We start from the raw sequence: 20,638 nt of genomic DNA, 5'->3' as shown, positions 1-20,638 counted from the left end.
CATTTCTGCCAGCTAAGAAGACCCAAAGGAGTGAACAGGGGAAATGAAGGAGAAAGACGAGCTGGGCTGGCAAGACAGGCAGGAAAAGAGAACCTAATTATATCTTAAGAATTTTATTCTTAAATTTTAAATTTAATATCATTTTATCTCCCACAACGAGCACTTGGTTTTATTGAATTATTTATTTATTCAAAGAAGTTTGCACTACACTTTATTTATTGATGAACATGGTTTGTAATAAAAGCACAAGTCACTTTGCACCAACTGTTGTTGTGTTATGTGTATATCATCCCTCCATACCAGTAATACCTGACTGGAGGAGAATCACCTCCAGGAAATAAATTGCTGTCATGACAGCAGATTACAGAATATAAATATAAGCTCTCACCAAGCTTGATGACTGCCAAGTAGCTGACCTTTGCACCCAGTTTATATGCTTCTGCATATACTATATTTACACCGATCAGCCGGAACAATAAAACCAGTGACAAGTGAAGTGAATCACAGTGATTGTCTCATTGGAATGGCACCTGTCACAATATGAGATATACTGTATTAGGCAGCAAGTGAGCAGTTAATTCTTCAAAGCGATGTGTTGAAAGCAGGAAAAGTGGGCAAGTGTAAGGATATGAGTGACATTGACAGTGCCAAATTGTAATGATAGACAACTCAGTCAGAACATCTCCAAAACAAATGGTGTTGAGGGGTGTTTAGTACCCACCAAAAGTGGTCCAAAGAACAACAACAACCAGTGAACTGACAAGAGGGCCATGGCTGCCCAAGACTTAATAATGTGTGAGGGGAGTGAAGGCTAGCCTGTCTGGCCCCATCCCACAGAAGAGCTACCATAGCATAAACTGCAGAAAAACTCTGAGGTGCCAATGATAGATTGGCCATCAGGTTCTGGTAAGAGGCTTGCTTATGTTCTGTTTTGTGCATTGTATTTACCCCATTTTTGACATCTGTTTGCACGCCCAACCTGCCCAGAAGGTCTCTCTTTGAATTAGCTTTCCAAACATTTCTTCCAATTTTTTCCATAAAAAAGCCTGTCAAAAATAGGGCCTGTTAAAGTCCATTGAGGCATTCTTTATGTGATTTTGGGCAATACAAGAAATAAATTGTTGTTGTTGTTGTTGTTGAGAGAAAGGTGTCAGAACACACATTGAACCCCTGCTTGCTGAATATGGGCCAGTGTAGCCACAGCCTGGCCAGAGTGATCCCGGAATGGCTGGGGGAACTTGACTTCATATTCCCTAGATCTCAATCTAATGTGTGGGGAAAAAGAAGCCCAATTCATGGAGGCCCCACCTTACAACTTACAGTAATTAAAAGATCTGCTGCTAACGTCTTGGTGCCAGATATTACAGGACAACTCGAGAAGTCTTGTGGAGCCCATGCCTTGATGGGTCAGAGCAGTTTTGATGGCATGAGGGGGACCTACACAATATTAGGCAGGTGGTGTCAGTGTTGTGACTCATCAGTGTATATAGTAGTTGTATTAACAACATCACTGCCTTTTGTAAATGGTAAAATTATTTTCATTTCTAACCATGATGCAACATGTGGTTTGCTTGTTGTATATATAAACAGATATATACAGTATATAGCATCACATGGGTGGGTAAAGTCAGTGTCTTCTGAGATCTAATATAAAAGAGACACAGGAGGAAGGAGATAGAAGTTGAACAATGGTTCATGCTATCATCACAGCCCCATGTTCATTCCTGCCTCTTCCAGTCCTTCCACCATTAAAAAGCACAGGATTAAATAGTTTCATTTTCAGACCAGCCCAAGCACAAGGCACAATTGTGTTGATAATTCCTGCTCTTCTTTACTGCAAAAAGCAAATAACAATAACTTCATCAAATGGGTTAACTGGCGACATCCTACTGGTGTCGGTGCTTCTTCTGTTCACAGAATATTTACTATACCGACTAGCATTCAAAAGTTTGGAATCATCCAGAAGTTTAATTTTTTTTTATAGTACTTGATACTTTTTATCAAGATACCATTAAATTTATTTAAACATATAGCCAAGCCATTACTATTGTTGCAAGTGGCTATTACTACTTGAAATGACTGATTTTTTATTTATTATTCACATACAACAGCAAAGCCTCATTTTCAATGATTACTACAGTATCCTAATGGTAAACTCTATGAATTAATCATGCTTAACTTCTATTTGGTTATTAGGGAAACCTTTGAATTGTGTTAGCACAGCTGAAACGTTCTCTTTTGTTCAAAATAGCAAACACCCTGTATTTTTGTTGTAAGGTACTGGCATTAATAAAGTTCAAGTCTCTGTTTAAACATGGCCAAAAATGAAACAGCTTTCTCGAAGAACATGTCAGCCTATTGTTGTTTGGGAAATGATGGATATTCTATGCAACAGACAGCCATGAAAGTGAAAATTTCATACAAAGGTTTCTATTACTGCCTTGAGAGAAAAGGGGGAAACTGGAACTAAGCAAGACATAAAAAGAAGTGGAAAGCCGAGTTGGACAACTGCATAACAGGATAAGGACATCAGAGTGTGTAGTATGAAAAGGAAACACCTTAAAGGCCTTCAGTTGGTTTTTTCCTTAAATAGCAGACACCAAATAACAGTTCCATCTATACCAGTGAATAGACAACTCTGGGAAGCTGGCCTTAGAGGCAGCGTTTCACAGAAAAAGACATCTGAAAATGGTTAAAATGGGCAAAAGAAAACAGATTTTGGACATGGGATAACTGGAAAAGAGTATAATGGATAGTATCCTGTTGGCTTTAAAAAAAATAGATGGGTGATTCTTTAATATTTTTCCTGACTGTTGTACAATGCACTTTGATGACGGTATTCAATAAAGAAGGTGCTCTTCAGGAGAAGTGATACAATGAGGAAGGGACCTGCCAAAGACTGAGATAGAAAAACATCATGCTGGTAATTGCTGAGCACTTCATAATGGCAGTGGTTAAACAAGGTCCTTCAGGGCATGGTATACTCTCTCACTGTAAGTGGTGCCCTAGAAGAAAACATATTGAGAGGTCCAAAGAAAGACAAGCCATACAGGCTTTCAAGAGGAGGACAAAAGAACATGTTTAGGAGCTTGGAACTCAACAAAAAGATAGCAGACCCAAAAGACAGTATGGACATCTTAATCTACGAGTAGAAAACGGTTCAATAGTGTTCGTATTCCATGGGCTGGTGCAGAGGTGATGTAAGCTCTTGACATAAAGGAAGACCTTAGGTGAGGTTGTTCCTCCCACAAGGTCTCACTGCTGGGATAAAAGATAGGCCACTGAAACATATATGGTACTTGAGTGGGGGTCATCTCCTATCTATTGAAACCCAATGTTAATTTGGTATCCCCTGATACTGTATTCCTATATGCAATCCCTTTCATGCTTTCTGCTTTTGGAATAAACCAAATAATTCCCAGACTCTGGCACATGTATCCCTGCTTGAAGTGTCCTCTAGCGGTTATGCTGGTGATGAATAGGAATCATGGTGATTGTTTAAATTATTTAATTTTAGTGTAATCCTCATTCCGAAAAATGCACTGATAATGATCAAAAAATTGCTAGCATTCCACTGACAATAAAACTGAAGTGTTAGCTTGAAGGTTGCAGTCACTCAATTTTTAACCAATGTTGCAATTTGAAATAATGTCACAACAGATAGGAATCCCACTTGACATGCTCCATTAACATCATGTTAAAAAAAAGGATATTTCTGACAGTTGCATTACTGAAACTGAAGCTATTTATGTGAATGTCAGTTTGGACAATGCATAACCAAGGAGAGTTTGGTACACTAGCAAACTGCACAGACTGCCCAAGTGATCAACTTTTATTTGTTTATTGATCATAGGGCACACAATCACGCAGGACCAATGTACAGACGTCATTTAATATAACAGCATGTCGTGGGTTGCACATGCAAACACTCCACTAAAAACACTACCAAGAAGATGAGCTGGGGTTCAAGTGGTGGGGAGCATTGCTTCTGCTGCTACACTGTGCCACTCAAATTACATTGAATTTGGGTCACTTTATTTGTATACACTTTCAAATTGCAAGGGTGAGAGGACTTTACAGTTTTATCGTATCACAAAACCAAATACCATAACATAATGTGACAATCTCCAACTTACTTAATCCATTTCACAATGGTGGTGGAGGGCCAAAGACTATCTTAGCAGCACCAGGCACAAGGCAGGAACAGCCCTGGACAGAGCAATGGCTGGCTTCAGGTAAAAGAGATGAAAATGTCACATTAACAACCACCAATTGATTGAACCCACTTTATCCATTACAGGGTCACTGGAAACTGCAGAGTCTTCTATCAAGTAACAGTGAACACCTTATTAATTACTTAAATGGTAAAGTATAAAAGGGAGGAACATGAATGCATACTTTTACCATAATGATATTTAAAAACTTTGCCTATTGAATACATTTTTGAATTTCAATATGCTGTTGTACTATTGAGTGGGTTTCTGAAAAATACGTTTATATTGTTGTAATAAAAATAAATTGCTTTCTAATTCCTAACATTTGAATTTCAGCTTCTTTTAATGTCTACCTGAAGGATTCAGAAAAAAAACAATCAATGGGTGTTTTTGCTAATAATGATAGTTAAGTGTAGCTAATGGCGACCTTTGGGGAATTCAACTACATTTTCAACTGGATATAATAACACTGTCGTGATGTAAGAGACAATATACAAAAGTGTTGACCTGTCACTTGAAATTAAGTAATTTCCATTAAATAAACGCAGGCAAATTAACCACTGACCTAGATTTGTGTTGAATCATGAGAGCTGTCTGGGAAAATTTCCAGTTTTAGGTTTGGACTCTAGGTAAAAAGGCTATCGTGGACAGTAATTTCATCAGACAGGGACAAGAATCATGCATAAAAATGATCATAACTCACGGTGATGCTTGGCATTTTGGGAACTAAAATATGCAGTATGGATTATAACAACTCCAATTTCTTTTACAAGAAAGAACATGAGGAGATTCTACCTAGTTTAAAGGGAAGGGTTTTCATAATATTCAGAACCTATTAATAAATAAAAAGTGAAGAGCACAAAGGAACCCTCACTTTTGTCCATAGTTCCCTAAAGATATCTAACACATTATATACAGTTTATATACTGCATTCTGTATTATGTTTATATCATACAATTACAATTTAGCTACACAACAATTACTACCTGCATAAATATAGTGCAACTAAGCATTCTTATAGTTTAAAGAGATTAAGAGACAGACAACTCAAGATCAAACAGAGATATTATCAGAACAGTCAGAATTTTTAAATGAAAAGTATTGAACAGGAATAAATCCAAAAATTCAACTTTGAGAAACAGTAAAAGATCTAAACACAGCCAAATCATAAACAAGCCACAAGCGTTACACAATTAAAGTTATTTATCGCAAACATGGCATCAATGCATTTGCCATGCGAAATTGTGTTATAGTGCTATTAAGCACTTTCTGTAAATTATTGGAGACTATGGGATGTGGAGGAAAAGCTTAAAAAACTTACCAAATGCGCCCATTTTTCAAGCCAAGACAGTTGTCGAGTATTGATCTGCATCTTGTGATTATGCACGCATTGTGAAATACTTAATACATGTCATTTTTGAACAAAAAAAACCCACCAGTATTATGCATTCATCCTCCGTTTTAAAAGAAGACCAGCTATGTGCGATAGTTCAGCATTTAGTCTTCCTGTACACCAACATTCTACCCCCAGTGCAAGGTTGTATCCTGATACACAGTAAAATTTTCTTGCGACATGGTTGGTTTTGTTTTGATTTACTTCTCTTTTTATGTAAGAATTAGCACAAGTGAATAGAAGATGTATCCTTAACACGAGAAAAATTGTACCAGGAATGTGTGATAAAGTTAGTATTTCCTTTATGTTGTCATGAACATCTATTGGAAACACGGAAGGCACGGATCAATGCTGGACAACTGCCTTGACTTTAAAAATGGACGGATTTGGTAAGTTTTAAAGCTTTTCCTCCATGTCCCAGTTCAAAATTTTCTACATTTAGAAAACAATTTTGCATGACAAATGCATATATAACATGTTTGTGAAGACATAACATTGACTTGAAAAATAGAAAACTTATCCTTTAAAACTACTCTCACATTCAGTGACGAATCAGAACTAAAAGGCCCTGCTCTGACACTTAAATCATATAGGAAACACTATAAGCCACTGCAGACAATGTATTACACAATCAAAAGCGAAGCAGACTACCTCACAGAATGCAAACCAATAATCACAAAATCTAAATTTTATTTTAAAACAAATGCTTCTGACAATAATCCTGACAATCACTTTTTAATGTAACAAACAGTAATTTTTAAATGTTCCTTCTTAGCTGGGATGGTCATCAAGCTATCAAGTTTCTTAAACCCACTAATCCAGGGCAGGGTTGTGGGGCAGTGTCTGACGGCTGTATTGAAGCGATTTTCTGCATGGTACATGCACACCTATAAGAAGCTGTCTAGACTGTGATGATTTATTTGATTAATTTCCAAGTGGTAGAGATGCCAACTTTCATAAGAGTTTAAATGGGAGAATAGTCAGCTGTCAGCAGGATCAATACATGGAGAAATGTTAAGCCAAAGCTCCAACACTAAGAAAACCCAGAAGCCAACATCAGTTCAAAACCTGTAGAAAATATTTTCTTATCAAATAGTTTGTTTTACTTTAAAATTTCCCTTTATTATTTTTATTATGCCTGTTTAATGCCATAGCTATTATTTGTACCATGGCTGCCACAATTTTACTAGTCACATCATACATACGTAATGTGCCTAGCAACCCAGCGGCATCACAGCAACAAGAACAGGGCTGGCTCTAGCTTTTAAGTGGAAATGTCCTGCCCAAACCAATTAGTCTTGAAGTCAGTTGCTATATAAATATAGCATGGAAAACCTGAGGAGGGGCTGGGGTGCCCCCCATTGGAGTTTCGAGCATGATGTTACACAGATCTAATATAGAACAACGAGGAGTGTGAACCCCTTAATACTGAGGAGCAGTGATGATACACTAATATTATGGCATAGAGCAGGGTTGAGGGGAATTTGTCCCCCTTGGAGTTCTAAGTGAGATGTTACCCAGATATTTTAATGAAGAGCGATAAGAGGGGTGTCCCATTGGTGTTGTTTTGAGTCCAAGTTTTGTATGGCAACGCCTATGATGTTTGATAAAAAATTTGCGACCCTAGGCTACTGACTGCCCAGTTGACCTACATGGTAAGGCTGGGCCTGAATAAGATACACAAAATTGTGGAATTCATGAAATAATGAAAATGGTGACACGATGTTGATACTAATATAACATTAAAATAAGTCAAACAGAAAAATAACAATTTTTCACAAAAAAAATGACTCTAAATGAAGTGCTTAGGAGCTTCACAAGTACAGAACTCCTGATTGGTCAAACCTTGTCTGTTTTGAATAGAACTGCTGTGATTGGTGCAGTAATGTAGTGCACAGCTGTTTTGGCTCAGCAGGAAACATATAACTAATTTTTTGAGTTGAACTGGGATGTATGGCTTGTGCAAAAGGCAAAATAAAACAAATTAATTATAAACTAAGCGACTGAAACCCAGACGAGAGGCAAGAATCAAAGTAAAAAATAAGGCAAGAAGTCAAAACCAGGAAAGACATGAAGATCACTTAGCAAAAAGAGTGTTATTTTGTTATTTGAATGATTTATCCACAGATCAGATAAAGCCTGGTGCAAACATTATCTTTTATGTCATTAAGTAAATGAACTCAAAACTAGGGAAGCAACCCTAAAGTTGGTTACATGAAATGGCGTCTAATATAGAAAAACCAATAGGACCTGTAAATTCATCCCTAATCATGACAACAGAATGGTACTGTGTCCAATAAACTGCATAACTCACTAAAGGGAGGAAAATACAGGACAATATACATTCTATTTGAATAAAATGTGATACGTAAATTGGGACTAATATTTGGGACTGTCTCATTAAATGCTGGATGTGTAAGCTACTAAAACTAATTTTATATTTCAGTGGCAAACACTCATTATTCTCACCACTAACTAAAACTAGTATCCTTAATACTGTTGGGATTCAATATCAAAATCAAGATACCAGTTTGATGGTCTCAAAAGACAAAACCATATGAAAGTCACTAAACTATTCTAATTGCTAAAGTTTTATTTATCTCTTAGGAGGAGGAGGAGGAGGTTGGGAGCATGTTCTGATTACAGCATGTTGCCGCACCCACCACATGGCAAACCACCTGGACTGAGATCTGAGTGCAGACATTCAACAGGTGACACCTCAGCACCACACTGAACAGTGTGAGGTATTTTAAAGTGGCTGGGGTGCCAGTCCTTTCACCAACCTCCAAGTTTTCCCTGCTATGAATATAATGGAACACAATAAAGAATGCTCATCGCTTCAAATGTTTACCTGTATATAGAAAATGGTGTCCATGATGCATCACACCAACATGTCCATGCAAGAATGTGCATAGAGTGGCCATCGGACCTTACTCCTTTTCTATGTTAGCTAATGTTGCCTTATTTTAATTTCTTATTTTGTCTTTTATTTTTCTTTTCTTCATTATGTAAAGCACTTTGAGCTACTTTTTGTATGAAAATGTGCTATATAAATAAATGTTGTTGTTGTTGGAGTAAAATGACTTTCTCCATAGCAGATGGTAATTCTTACTAGATTCAGTTATATGGGAGCCATTCCAAGTGTGCAATCCCACCAGACTTTGGCAGTTACAGAAATGTTAGATAAATAAAGTCGGCTCTTTTTTCATGTGCACAATTCAAATAATATTTGTAGGAACTAATTAAGGAGAATTTATGAACACTTTTGTTGCTGAAGTTATCTCCATTGAGTTAATAGATACTTCTTAATGATGCTTTACAAATTACAAAAATTCAGGAACAATCTGCTATAATCATTCATTTAGCTGCACTTAAATGATTAAAAGAGATTAAATAATTGACCAGGAGATGGCAGGAGTTTAAACGGTAAAACAGAATCCTGGTCATGGAAACTAGCCAAAAAAACTAGTCAAAAAAATAAACCATCCAAACTAATTGTCAGAATAATATGCATAAAAATCCATCACTCTAACTAGGGTATTTGCTCGTAACCTGCACTAATAATTGTCGTTCATTTCTTTTATTTTTTTGATGTACTATTTGGATTTTTAAAAAATCTGTGCGTCACCATCTTGAATAGCAGAAGTGCAGTGCTATACTGTGTCACGTCACCAGCAAGTGACGTAACAACTGTAAATCAAATGACAACAACCATATAAAAAACAAAAGACAAAATGGCATCAACAAAAAAATGATAAAATGAATAAACAGGTTGGATTAAATAAACATAAATTATAGAAAATTAAAAAGAACGGATAAAGAATATCAAAACTATGGGTTATGACATCATCAAACTCTCTCAGTTATCTATAGTCATATAATAATCAGATCTGGAAGATTTTCTTGATTTACTACATTGACAGTATAAATGCCTTGAAATCATAGTATCATCCAGTTACAGAAGGCCTGTTACATGGGTGTCTAATGATGGTCACCAGTATAAATGCTATGCCAGGCTAAATTGACCAAATTGATTTTTTTAAGCAAATTTGATTAGTCCTGCTGGAAATAATTATTGTTTATGTGTAAAGCAGGCATGATGGCCTAGTACAGCGTTTCTCAACCTTTAAGTATTTGCGACCCGAGTTTTCATAACAGTTTTAATTGTGCCCCCTTAACGTTTTTTTGAAAACCCTAATAAAATTTATTCCTATATTTTTTGCTGCCAATACACTGCTACAAGTTTAAAATTTCCCTATGAATAGCGAAATTACACCACATATGGCAACATTCGCACCCCCTTTTTTGTTTACTTCGCACCACCCCTAACCGCTGGCCTAGTAGTTAGGGTGCCGGATTATCAGCTACAAAGATGCCAAGGATGCCAGCTCTGACTCACTGGACCACCCCAAACAAGACAATTCAGTGGCTTAACTGTACGAATGTGCAGCTCTGTTGTGTACATGTAAGCTGTACTGGGATAATGTTTACTAGAAATGGGCTAGGTGTTTAAAATTCACCACAATAATGCTTCTGTGCCTCACTTCAAGGGGTTTATCTATTTGCACATCAAGACACTTGAGCTCACCTCAAACTAATCCATTCCACTGTTTACTCCAGAGAACTTAGAATCCCCTTATGTTGCCCCCATATTACCACACCAAATGTTGATCGCTTAAAGGCCAGTTTCCTCAACTTTAACCTTAACCTGTTTGACATACTGTGGTCAGGTTTAAATCTTCTCTGCTTTAAAATATATACTGAATCCCCACAAAGGAAGATGACTAAAGTGTGATGATGTGAGTTAGGGGTTCCCTGTCAGTGTACAGGTTTTCTTCTAAAAAGTGTGCATTGAGCTTTGTGGATGCGCACAGTTGTAGAGCTGGGTGGCGGTGAGAAGGTTGGTGTTGAAGCGAGCAGATTGCTTAATAAGTTCAGCTATTCCATGTTGGTACTCTTGCGGGTCACATGTAATTAGAACATCTTACCAATAGAGGGAGAAAATGGGAGATTGAAAGAAAAAAATGAGAATGAGAAAGAAGCATGAAAGTTAAATGTAATCAGGAGATGCAGGATCACGGAATGACCGTTGCCATTATAGAGAGGAGGCAAGCGGTTGGGAATGATGGCCCATAGGGAGTGAATAGATGGCGCTCACTGTGCAGGTTTGCTCCCGTTGAGTACTGGAGAAGCAGAAGTGACCAACTGCTCTGGGATGTTCCCCACAGAATGCTGAGGGATGGTGGTGACAGAAGGGAGTCGGGTTGGCGGGGTCCTAGTGGACCCTGGGGAATGGTGGCAGGAATACAAGCCAGTTAAGAAGGTTAACTGCACTTAACTCTGCCCCATGCTAGGAAGACCATAGTGGGTAAGCACAGAGGAATGTCGGTTTTAGAGGGATGCCCTCTGGCTCCTGATAGTCTTTATGAAGGGATCTTGACTTTGACAAATTCTTGTTTTTAACCTATTTAAGAAATATTTATGTAATTGCATTTTAACCTCCACATAATCACTGTTTTATTCTGAATTATTTAGTGAATGACTATACTGAGTTATATCTCAGCCAGGGTTTCTTCCCTGGCTGTTTTTCAAAGTCTTGTTTTATGCCTTATTTGTTCAGTAACATTTGTTTGTGGTACTTTTGTTCATTATCTGCTTTGTTTTCTATGCCTGTGCTATGTTCTGTGTATTTTATGGGAGATCCCTATGAGGCAGGGCCACCTGTCAATCACCTCCAGCAACTTCTCTGTGCTCTATAAATCCAGAAGCCGCTTTTGCAGTTTCAGATGGTTCTTTTTTTGACATGCTAAGGAGTGGTGAGTTTGCTTGTGTGTTTTATTTTTTTTGCTGTAATTATGCTTATTGTCATTTTCTAGAGTTTTCATCTGCTGCTGTGGTTTTTGATTTAGGATTACGGTATTGGGATTTTGGTCACCTTGGGATACCTTTGCTGGCAAATCCTTAAGGCATTTTGTGCTCTTCAGGGCTTCGCAGTGTAACAGAACATTTTATGTGAATAAAACATTTTATTTTATTAAGATATTTTGTTTGTCCTTCTATCTATCTGGGGTTTGATGGGAAATCCGACCCTAGTGGGCATTTTGGAAGTGTTTTTGGGACTTACATGCTTTGGGACAGCTACCAATAACATATGTTCTTTATTGTGTGAACATTATGGGGAAATAAAAGCACTGATCACTTTGAAGCACCATCCACTTGTTGCCATGTGTCCTCATTGCCCAGTCCATCTCAGTTTCATGACTATTGATGTCCAGGGTTCAAAGGAGTGATGCCTGTTGTGGGCAACCAGGGCATGACAAAATTTGTAATCCAGTCTCATATACATGTTCTCCTGATTTAGGGTTTTCACTCTCACATCCCCTACCAGCTGAACCATCGCTACTGCCTACTTCTAGAGACACTGTCATTTTTACTATTTTTGCCCCCCCCCCCCCTTTGCCAACTAAAACTAATGTTCTCTTTGTACCACTTTGCCAACCTGACATCTGTCACTTACTTGTGCAAACATGCAACACATACAGCTATGTACCACTTATCAGATTGTTTGCTGTAACAATGCTACATACACTTTCTTCTATCATCCTTTTCGTTTCAAGTAAGCTGATAAATACATGATAAGGAAATGCTTTCAAATGCTTACTTTTTTTCAATTTGATTTTATACTAGATAGATAGATAGATAGATAGATAGATAGATAGATAGATAGATAGATAGATAGATAGATAGATAGATAGATAGATAGATAGATAGATAGATATTTTATTAATCCCGGTGGGAAATTCACATAAATTCACACTATTTCCTACATGCCTCCTCTTGACAAACAACTAATTTCATTCAATAGAATGTAATCCAAACAGCTGATCTTGACAACGACAATGTCAATGGGCTGTCACAGGTGGCTGGGTGTGGTCGGCATTCAGCTGCCTATAAAAGGGTCCACCTCCCGACAATCAAGGCTGGAGTCGGGTGAGGAGGTGGACGAGGTTGGAGAAGGAGGTGGGCGAAGAGAGGCCCGAGTGTGTGAAGAGAGAGGAAGAAGGCTTAAAGAGAAGCCTGGACATTGAGAGACTGTGGGGGGTGTTTGGTGGTGGTGCACATAGGACATTGTAAATATTAGTTGTGAATAAACGTGTGGTGATGCCTGCTAACGTGTCCTCCTGTCTGTGTCCGGGCTGTACCCTTTCACAGTGGCGTAGTCGGCAGGATGCTCCACCTGGGTCAAGGTGGGGACCTGTATTGTTGATAAAGTCTGTGGAAAGCCCGGCACAGCAGGGAAGCTCACCCACGTGCCGCAGGGGTGGTGTGCACCGAACCCCGCAGGGAAACGTAGAGTCGTGGACCATTAGCGGTCCGCCATTGGACTGTATGTTTCAGGGTGGCTCAAAGACGCGGTGGCAGCAGGAGGACTTGCCGAGAAGGAAGGGCTGCAGCTTCGACAGCCGCAGCAGCCGCGGAGCTGCCCGGAATCTCGTCTCCCTGTGAGAGAGGAGGACGAGATGGGCGCCGACCAGAAGTCCCTCCTCATGACAGGCACGGGATTGGACAGCGTGTCCTGTTTTCTCGCCACTGATTTGTCGGAGGCGGGAGCAGGGAATGTCCATCTCATGCCTCGAAGAAACCCGAGTGGGCCGCAGGGAAGGGCCCATAGAGAGCAGTCAGCGAGTGGCGCTGCTCAAAAGGTAAGCTCACCGCCGGCTGTTTCTCTCTCCTTGGCAACAGTTTTACAGGAGCTGCAAGAAGAGCTGCGGCTTGTGCTATCGCTGCCGGCCTAGCGATGTGCCCTCCGGGCGGAGACGCAGGAGTCAGGAGGGATGCAAGTGGCATGCGATCAGGAGCCGCAGGCAAAGGAGGATCGGCATGCTGCAGGAGCTTCTGAGATTTCTCAATTTTTTAATTTTTTATAAATTTGCAAAAACCACAAGTAAACTTTTTTCACGTTGTCATTATGGGGTGTTGTGTGTAGAATTCTGAGGAAAAAAATGAATTTAATCCATTTTGGAATAAGACTGTAACAACAAAATGTGGAAAAAGTGATGTGCTGTGAATACTTTCCGGATGCACTGTATGTTGTTTAAAAATATGTATAAGGAGATAAAAGAAAATTGTAATAGATCACTTCAGCAAAACTCATCCACCTTTTTTATAAAGGGTAGCATATCAATGAAAAATAAGAAGAAAAAGCAAAAAGTCAAAAAATGGTCTTAGGCCCAAAACTTGGTTGGAACAGAGTTTGAGTAATGCAGGATAAATCAGGTTAGTTGCAGAAAAGGAAAAAAGCAAAACCTGCATTGCCTAAAATTCTATTTTAATGCTATTTCTCTATTGATAGCACATTAAACATATATTTATTATTACCTTTTGTAAAAAATGTGCATCCTCTCCTTTATAATTGACGATTTTACTGATAAATCCAGATCTCAACAAGAGATCAAAGTGATTTACCCAGGCCCTTTTGAAGAATGTATGCAGTGCCCATAAGTGCAATCTTCTGAACTTCACTACCTGGTGGGTGGCACCGGGAGTATTCGCAGGTTTTGATCAAATCCTTTCTTCAGTGTTCTCTACTGCTCCTGCTATCATTGGTACAGTTCTTGTCTTATAATTCCACATCCTGCTGATGTTAATTTCCAGGTCCTTAAATTTATTAATCTTTTTTGTTTCCTTCAACATGATGTTCGAATCATTTGGAACGGCTATATTAAACAACAAGCAGGTTTTCCCATCCTTGTCATGTAGCACTACATCAGGACAGTTAGCTAGGATGGTTCTATCAGTAACTATTGGATCATTCCACATGTGGATGATGTTGCTAATATGAACATCAACTAGAAAAAGTTGTGTATAGTATTTATCTAGTAGTTGTATCCCCAGATGCGTGCACAAAGTCCAGTGAACATAACTGGCTACTTTATTGTGTCTGTAAGTGTACTCAAATGATGCAAGTGTAGTGCAGCCTGCAACAACATGCACTTCTGCTTTATTGCATGGTCTACATTTACTATCTCCTGGCTGTTTTAAGATGCTCTTCTGGTGGTATCTGGTATGAGTGTTTGGTCCTGAGCTGCTATGATTAAGCGTTATGTCTCTCCTTTAAGACCAGAACTGCAAAGCCATTTCACAGACGTCTGCTTATCGACAAATGACTTTCCAAGTCCCCCAAGAATTGTCCATGTAATGATCTGCTCTCCAATTGTTTTAATTTGGCTTTCACTATATTTTATTATTATTATTATTATTTAAAGATGGCTGCAGATGGATTTAAGTCATCAGGAATTAATAGTTATAATGAATGTATGTTTTCTAGTCCCTTATATTTTATAAACACCTTTATAGCTTTTGATATTATTTTGACTCTTTTAAGTGACTAAGATGTTAAGTTTTGTTGTCTCTTTTGTCTTGCAGGGTTACACGTTTACAAAAACAGAAGAATATTTTATGTCTAGATGAATACAAAAACTCCAGATGGCCTATTAATATCATCATTCTCATTGAGTCACTTGAATGCACGCTTTTTAATTTGATGTCTTTTATGAGATGCACAGCTCAATGACATCTAACTACAAAAATCATCAGATTGATTTTTATACACAAGCTATCATTCTGTTTAATAAAGATCTTATGGATGGCTGCTCGAGGTAAGCCACACATTTTACTAAGCTTGTCTCCAGATTGAAGCCAAAGAGATTGGCTCTGGCACTTTATTGCTTTGACATTTTTAAATTAGTTGGAGGGACAAACAGAGATATTCTAGCTCAGATTGTCCTGCTGCCAAAAGATGGCTGGTTCAATTATATAAAACAAAATCCTTGCATCTTAAGGGGAAAAAAGCAGTTCAAAAGCCAAAGCAAGTACTTAACAGTAGTGCAAGATTTTATTCATTGTCACTTTTGAAGTGCTAGCATATATATGAAAAGGCATTTCAGTTTGGCTGTTGGCCAATTGGTTACTTATTTATTTATTTTTCAAAAAATGTGCACCACTAGAATAAAAAAAATGTGCACATTAATCTGTCAGTGTAAATAAAATAGCAGAAATATAATGTAAAGAAAACAAGAAAATATGACATGACAGTGGGTGTCACACAACCACTGCTGTCCATAAGTCGTTTTTATTTCCCTGAGGCTATCTGTGACTTACTTAAATCTGCACTCATAGAAATAAAATAAAATGTAATTTGCCTCCGACCAGTTAAAAATTACTGATGGCCACTGTGATGTGGCCAAGATGTTTAGTGTATAAAAGAGCATGGCATCTAAAGGCATCTCCCCTACTTAAGTCACAATCTGCTAATCTTACATAGCCAAGCGCATTACCCCAGGTCTTTAAAAAAAAAAAAAAAAAAAACAGAGCGAGAGATAAGGTCACTGGACACTTACTGTGCACATCCAAAGACATAAACATAGCTAAATAAGGCCAAAAGCAGGCTAACACTTTGGGATTCAAGCTTCTTCTACAGTACATGCCTCCGTCTCCAGGCCTTTTCCCTTTCAATTTTCCTCACCCACTTAATCCAGATATAAAGTCATAGGGAGAGAGAAACACAGAAGGACTTATCATATCTAGAGCAGCAATTCTGTTACTTCCTAATACTTTGCTCCAATATTTTTTTTAATATAATTTATTGCTTGTGCTAGAAGATGTAATATTTTATTTAATGCTTAGGGGAAGCCAAAGAATATTCAACAAATAAAAAAAATAAATGCACACGTGAGCAAACAAACAAATAAATATAAATTATTGATAATCATTATGGCATGTCAATTCAATATTGCATAAAGATTAACAATAAATATTGATAAGGATACATATTGTTAGTGTGATAATAAATAAGTAATAAGTAAATAAATAAATCATTAATAATTATTACAGTATGTCAATCCATATATGTGTCATTAAAAAGGTAGCAACAATTGATTGGTAAGAACAAAATTCAAATTCAACCATGTCTACTGCACACTTTGGCTCTGACTTCACCAGTTGTTCCTCTGAATGTGTGGCTCTTATTCTCTTTATGTGAAGGGGATTGGGACAGCCGTGATGAAGAAAGGCGCCATAGAAAATATGGATTTGGATATGATATGTCTGGTTGCCTTAACATTTCCTTAACTGCTATTGATAAACAATATTTCATTGAAATATACGGTGTGTATATATTACTTACATGCATACATTTATGAGGTCTGTAGAGGTAGAAAAATAAATAAATAATCACTTTAATTGGAAGAAAATAATTTGCTTCATGAAATCCCTGCCCCTTTGCCTTTCTCCCTAATTTTCCCCACTAGTGTCTAAGTGCGATTATGTTTTCCCTGAAGTCACCACTGATCGACTGCGTCACCTGGCTGCTTTCTCTTTTGCGCGCAGGGACTTTCTTTTGACACGTGATCACGCCTCCTTCAAAGGGTCCTTCTTGCAATCTGTGCATTTACGTAATCTGCGGAGCGCAATATTAGTAAGGAAGTTGAGCCGCTGCTGTTATCCGTCCAGATCTGTTCCTTCTGATGTTATCACCTTTCCAAATTAATCCCCGTTACCTCTGCCAAGTCAACAGAGCGTATTTGCCCATTAGCAAACTTTCCAAAAGGCGAAATTAAATCCAGTACATTTTCTCATCACATTTTTGGGAAGTACAATGGAGCCAGTTATAACTGGTAAATAGAGTAATATCGAGCGCTGGAAGCGTCTCTTTCTCTTCTTAAAATATCCGTGCGTGCAAAACGGAATAAGAAGGGACGGCGCACAACTGAGAACATGGAAAGCATCTGAGGACACTGCCGATTAGACTATTAATACTGGGTTTATGTAGCTTACCGAGGTGAGCTACTTCAGTCTAGACATTAATAGAATGTGCTCCTTTTTTAGACTTGAAGGTATTTAACCATTTCGACGTTAACGCCATCACCATATAAGACCCTCGTAAAGCAAATGGCCAACCGAACGAGCAACGAGTAAGTATAGATGGGGTGGTTCAAATGCATTTTTACTGATTATTTAACATACTGAAGAACCGATGAAGCATATTTATAGCCCACCATTATGTTAGCTGTGTTAGGCTATTCATTATCCAAGTACTAAATCAGTAGTTTTTTTGTTTTTGTTTATTTGTTGTAATTCCGCCATTTAATGACAAAGCCACTACATGTCTTCAGCGAACTCACCAGTCCTGCTTGTTTGCGAGCTTGCTGCAGCTCCTCGATGAAATTCTGCAGTTCTTTCCCTTCAATATATCCATTTCCTACAAAATAAATAAAACAATAGGGGAAAGGTCAAGTCGGCTTAACACGCCTTTTTCACATCACAGGATAATTACGGTTATTGCAAACGGGGGTTCTCAACCTTTTTCGGCGAAAAACAATTAGGAGCTGGGTGATGTAGCCTACCAATGTTAGTATCCCCGTTTGTTTGTTTGTGACCGCTTAGTAAACCTAATGTGTCATTTAGTGCAAACAAGTAAATGTTTTCCTTTGATGAAAGAAAGAAAGAAAGAAAGAAAGAAAGAAAGAAAGAAAGAAAGAAAGAAAGAAAGAAAGAAAGAAAGAAAGAAAGAAAGAAAGGCAGGCTTGGGTGCTTTCTCTTTATTTGAAAGCCTGATCAACAAAAGCATAAAGCTTACTGAGGTTTCGATCCATCTATTAGCAAAATCCAGTTTATTTACCATAAATGCATGCAGTCGTTTTCTAAGTTTTGCACATACACATTTAAACTTACGGTGCATTACTCTTCACAATCCATAGCAATAAGATCCACGATTTCGAATCTGTCAAGTTAAGCCTAACGGAAAAAGTGCGCTCTCTGCAAAGAGCCGTTTCTGTGTAGCATTTGAAAGATGTGTATTATAATTTAAAATCATAGTTACCATCATTGTCATAATGACGCCAGATATCCAGAAACTGAGTTGCGGAGATCTCGACTCCTTGCAGGTGAGCGTTTGCCATGCTGTCTGTCTGTGTGTGTGTCTTTCCTCGAAGGACTCGCTAAGTGCCGATGCTGAGACTCGAGCACTTTGATGAAATCGCTTCTGTATTTAAGGAGGCGGCTAAGCCCTCTGGATGGAAGCCCCGCCCTCTCTGGCTGATGTGCGCTTCGCTGCGGGCGGACCCTCACCTGGACAGGCGCTCACAAGACACGCTACTCCTTGACGTTCTGAGGTAAGAAGACATCATGTGTTCAGTTTTGAACGACTTTTGTCCAGACCAGTATCGTTGGCACTGGCAAAGGTGCGCGGTTCAAAAGTGAAATGGAGTGTTGTCCAACAACATCCTTCCACCTCACAGAAGTGCGCTTCTTTTAATATTTCAGATTTCATCATCCTAAAGCAAGACTGACGTTTTTATGAGCCGCTTAACGGAATAAGGATTAATAAAGATCTCGTGAATTCTAGATGCCTTTTTAAGGCACATTTGTGTAACGAATCAGATGTCTGTATTATCTCAGTTCAACAGAGCACAATTTCTATTGTACGTTTTACAGTACATGATTGCAGTGACCCTTGAAATGTGTATATGGACAATAATGTGTTTCAGTGTATACACTTTAAGGGTATAAGGGTCTCACGCTGCATTTTTCCAGTCGGCTGAAATGCTGCACCTGATGTTTTCCTTTTAAGTGTTATACGGTAACAGTTTATCAGTCTTTGTCGATCAAAGCTGTGAGGAAAGGAATTTCTTCGAAAAGTTTGGGAACCCTGCATGCAGTCAGTCAAAAATTGAGGGATTCATTTAGGACATTTAAGAAGCTTGAGATGCCGATGAATTTTAGCTTTCCAGCTCGCTTCTTATCCGCCAAATGCCTATTTCTTACTTGCATTAATTAAAGCACAGTCAGTTGCATGATAACAGTCAAGTGGAGATTGGAGGCCAATTCATCATAGCGCACAACCAAATGCAGACGCTACGATTAAATGTACTCCTGCCAGTGAATCTAACATGCAAGTTTTTGAAAGTGGGATTAATGAAACTGAACATGAGAAAAACTCCAAGCAGACACGGAGTGACCACCGAGACACCGCACAGTGACACGGAGCTCTGAGGAGCTTATATCCATGACCAGGGACTTCAATTTCAAGTTGAATTATTTAGGATTCTCCTCTGACATTTTCTAATATAAACAAGAAGTTTCTTCTCGTGATTGTATTTGACTTAAATATATTGGGCAGGGAGTATGGACTGATGCTCTGCAAATAGTAAAGCTCAGAACATCTGGGTGAGAAAACAAGAAATGACAAGATCATTCTTTTTTCACATTTAAAGAGAAATGTCCAAATCACGTCATTCATAGGCTGTTGGTGCCATGAATGAAAGAAAGCCTTGATATGACAAGTCCTTGACCTGAAAATGAAAATGAAAAAAAAATATATAAAATTTTACAATTCAACGCCCCATGCGTGTCTGTATTTTTATTGACATACTTCAATATTTGAGTTATTTTGACAATCTACTTCTTCATTAATTTCCTGAACTATACTTAAGCTTCAACATGGAGGGCTGGCTATCTGAATCTTCTTCTGTGACCATCACCTCCTTTGTTTCACATTACAGATCACTTCGACATAAAAATAAAGATGCCAAAGTGGTTCTTTGTGGTTCATCTTCAGAGCGATGCCATAGGAGAACCATTTTGCTTCCCAAAAGAGCCATCCACATGAAGGTCCTTAAAAGAACCTTTATTTACTATAAATAGCCATGATTAGACAACAGCTTTGTGAAATCCCAATGGGTTCCTGATTTTAAAAGAATTCCTGATGTATACGACAACTAAGGCTAAGGTGAGGTTTTCTTGAACTATTCATATCCTGCCAGGTAGTCTACTATGCATTAAAGATTTCTGTTTCATCCACATATTTAGAACTTTTTCAAAGCCCAAAGGACCATGTTAATATGCAAAGACCCCTTCCCAAGCAATGTCAAACAATGGAACCACAAACACAGTAAAGTGCCATTAAGGGATAATTTTTAAGAGTGTACAGTCTTATTTGGATCAGATATCACCTAACTGATATCTCCTTTTA

At 38.3% G+C, this 20,638-nt stretch overlaps 1 protein-coding gene across 1 annotated transcript in view; it reads right to left on the bottom strand.

Annotated features, from left to right (window-relative positions):
- calb1 (calbindin 1) overlaps positions 1–18,652 on the bottom strand; it is a 109,204-nt gene extending 90,552 nt beyond the window's left edge. The window contains exons 1-2 of the mRNA XM_028817775.2: positions 18,488–18,652; positions 17,790–17,866 (exon numbers count right to left, since the gene is read on the bottom strand). Of these exons, the coding sequence (XP_028673608.1) occupies positions 17,790–17,866; positions 18,488–18,566 (156 nt within the window). The 5' untranslated portion in view covers positions 18,567–18,652. The remainder of the gene's footprint in view (positions 1–17,789; positions 17,867–18,487) is intronic.
- Between the last annotated feature and the right edge of the window lie 1,986 nt (positions 18,653–20,638).

The sequence above is a fragment of the Erpetoichthys calabaricus genome, chromosome 13, assembly GCF_900747795.2.
Source record: "Erpetoichthys calabaricus chromosome 13, fErpCal1.3, whole genome shotgun sequence".
In the NCBI taxonomy this organism is placed as follows: domain Eukaryota; kingdom Metazoa; phylum Chordata; class Cladistia; order Polypteriformes; family Polypteridae; genus Erpetoichthys; species Erpetoichthys calabaricus.
This window is presented reverse-complemented; position numbering and strand designations above follow the sequence as displayed.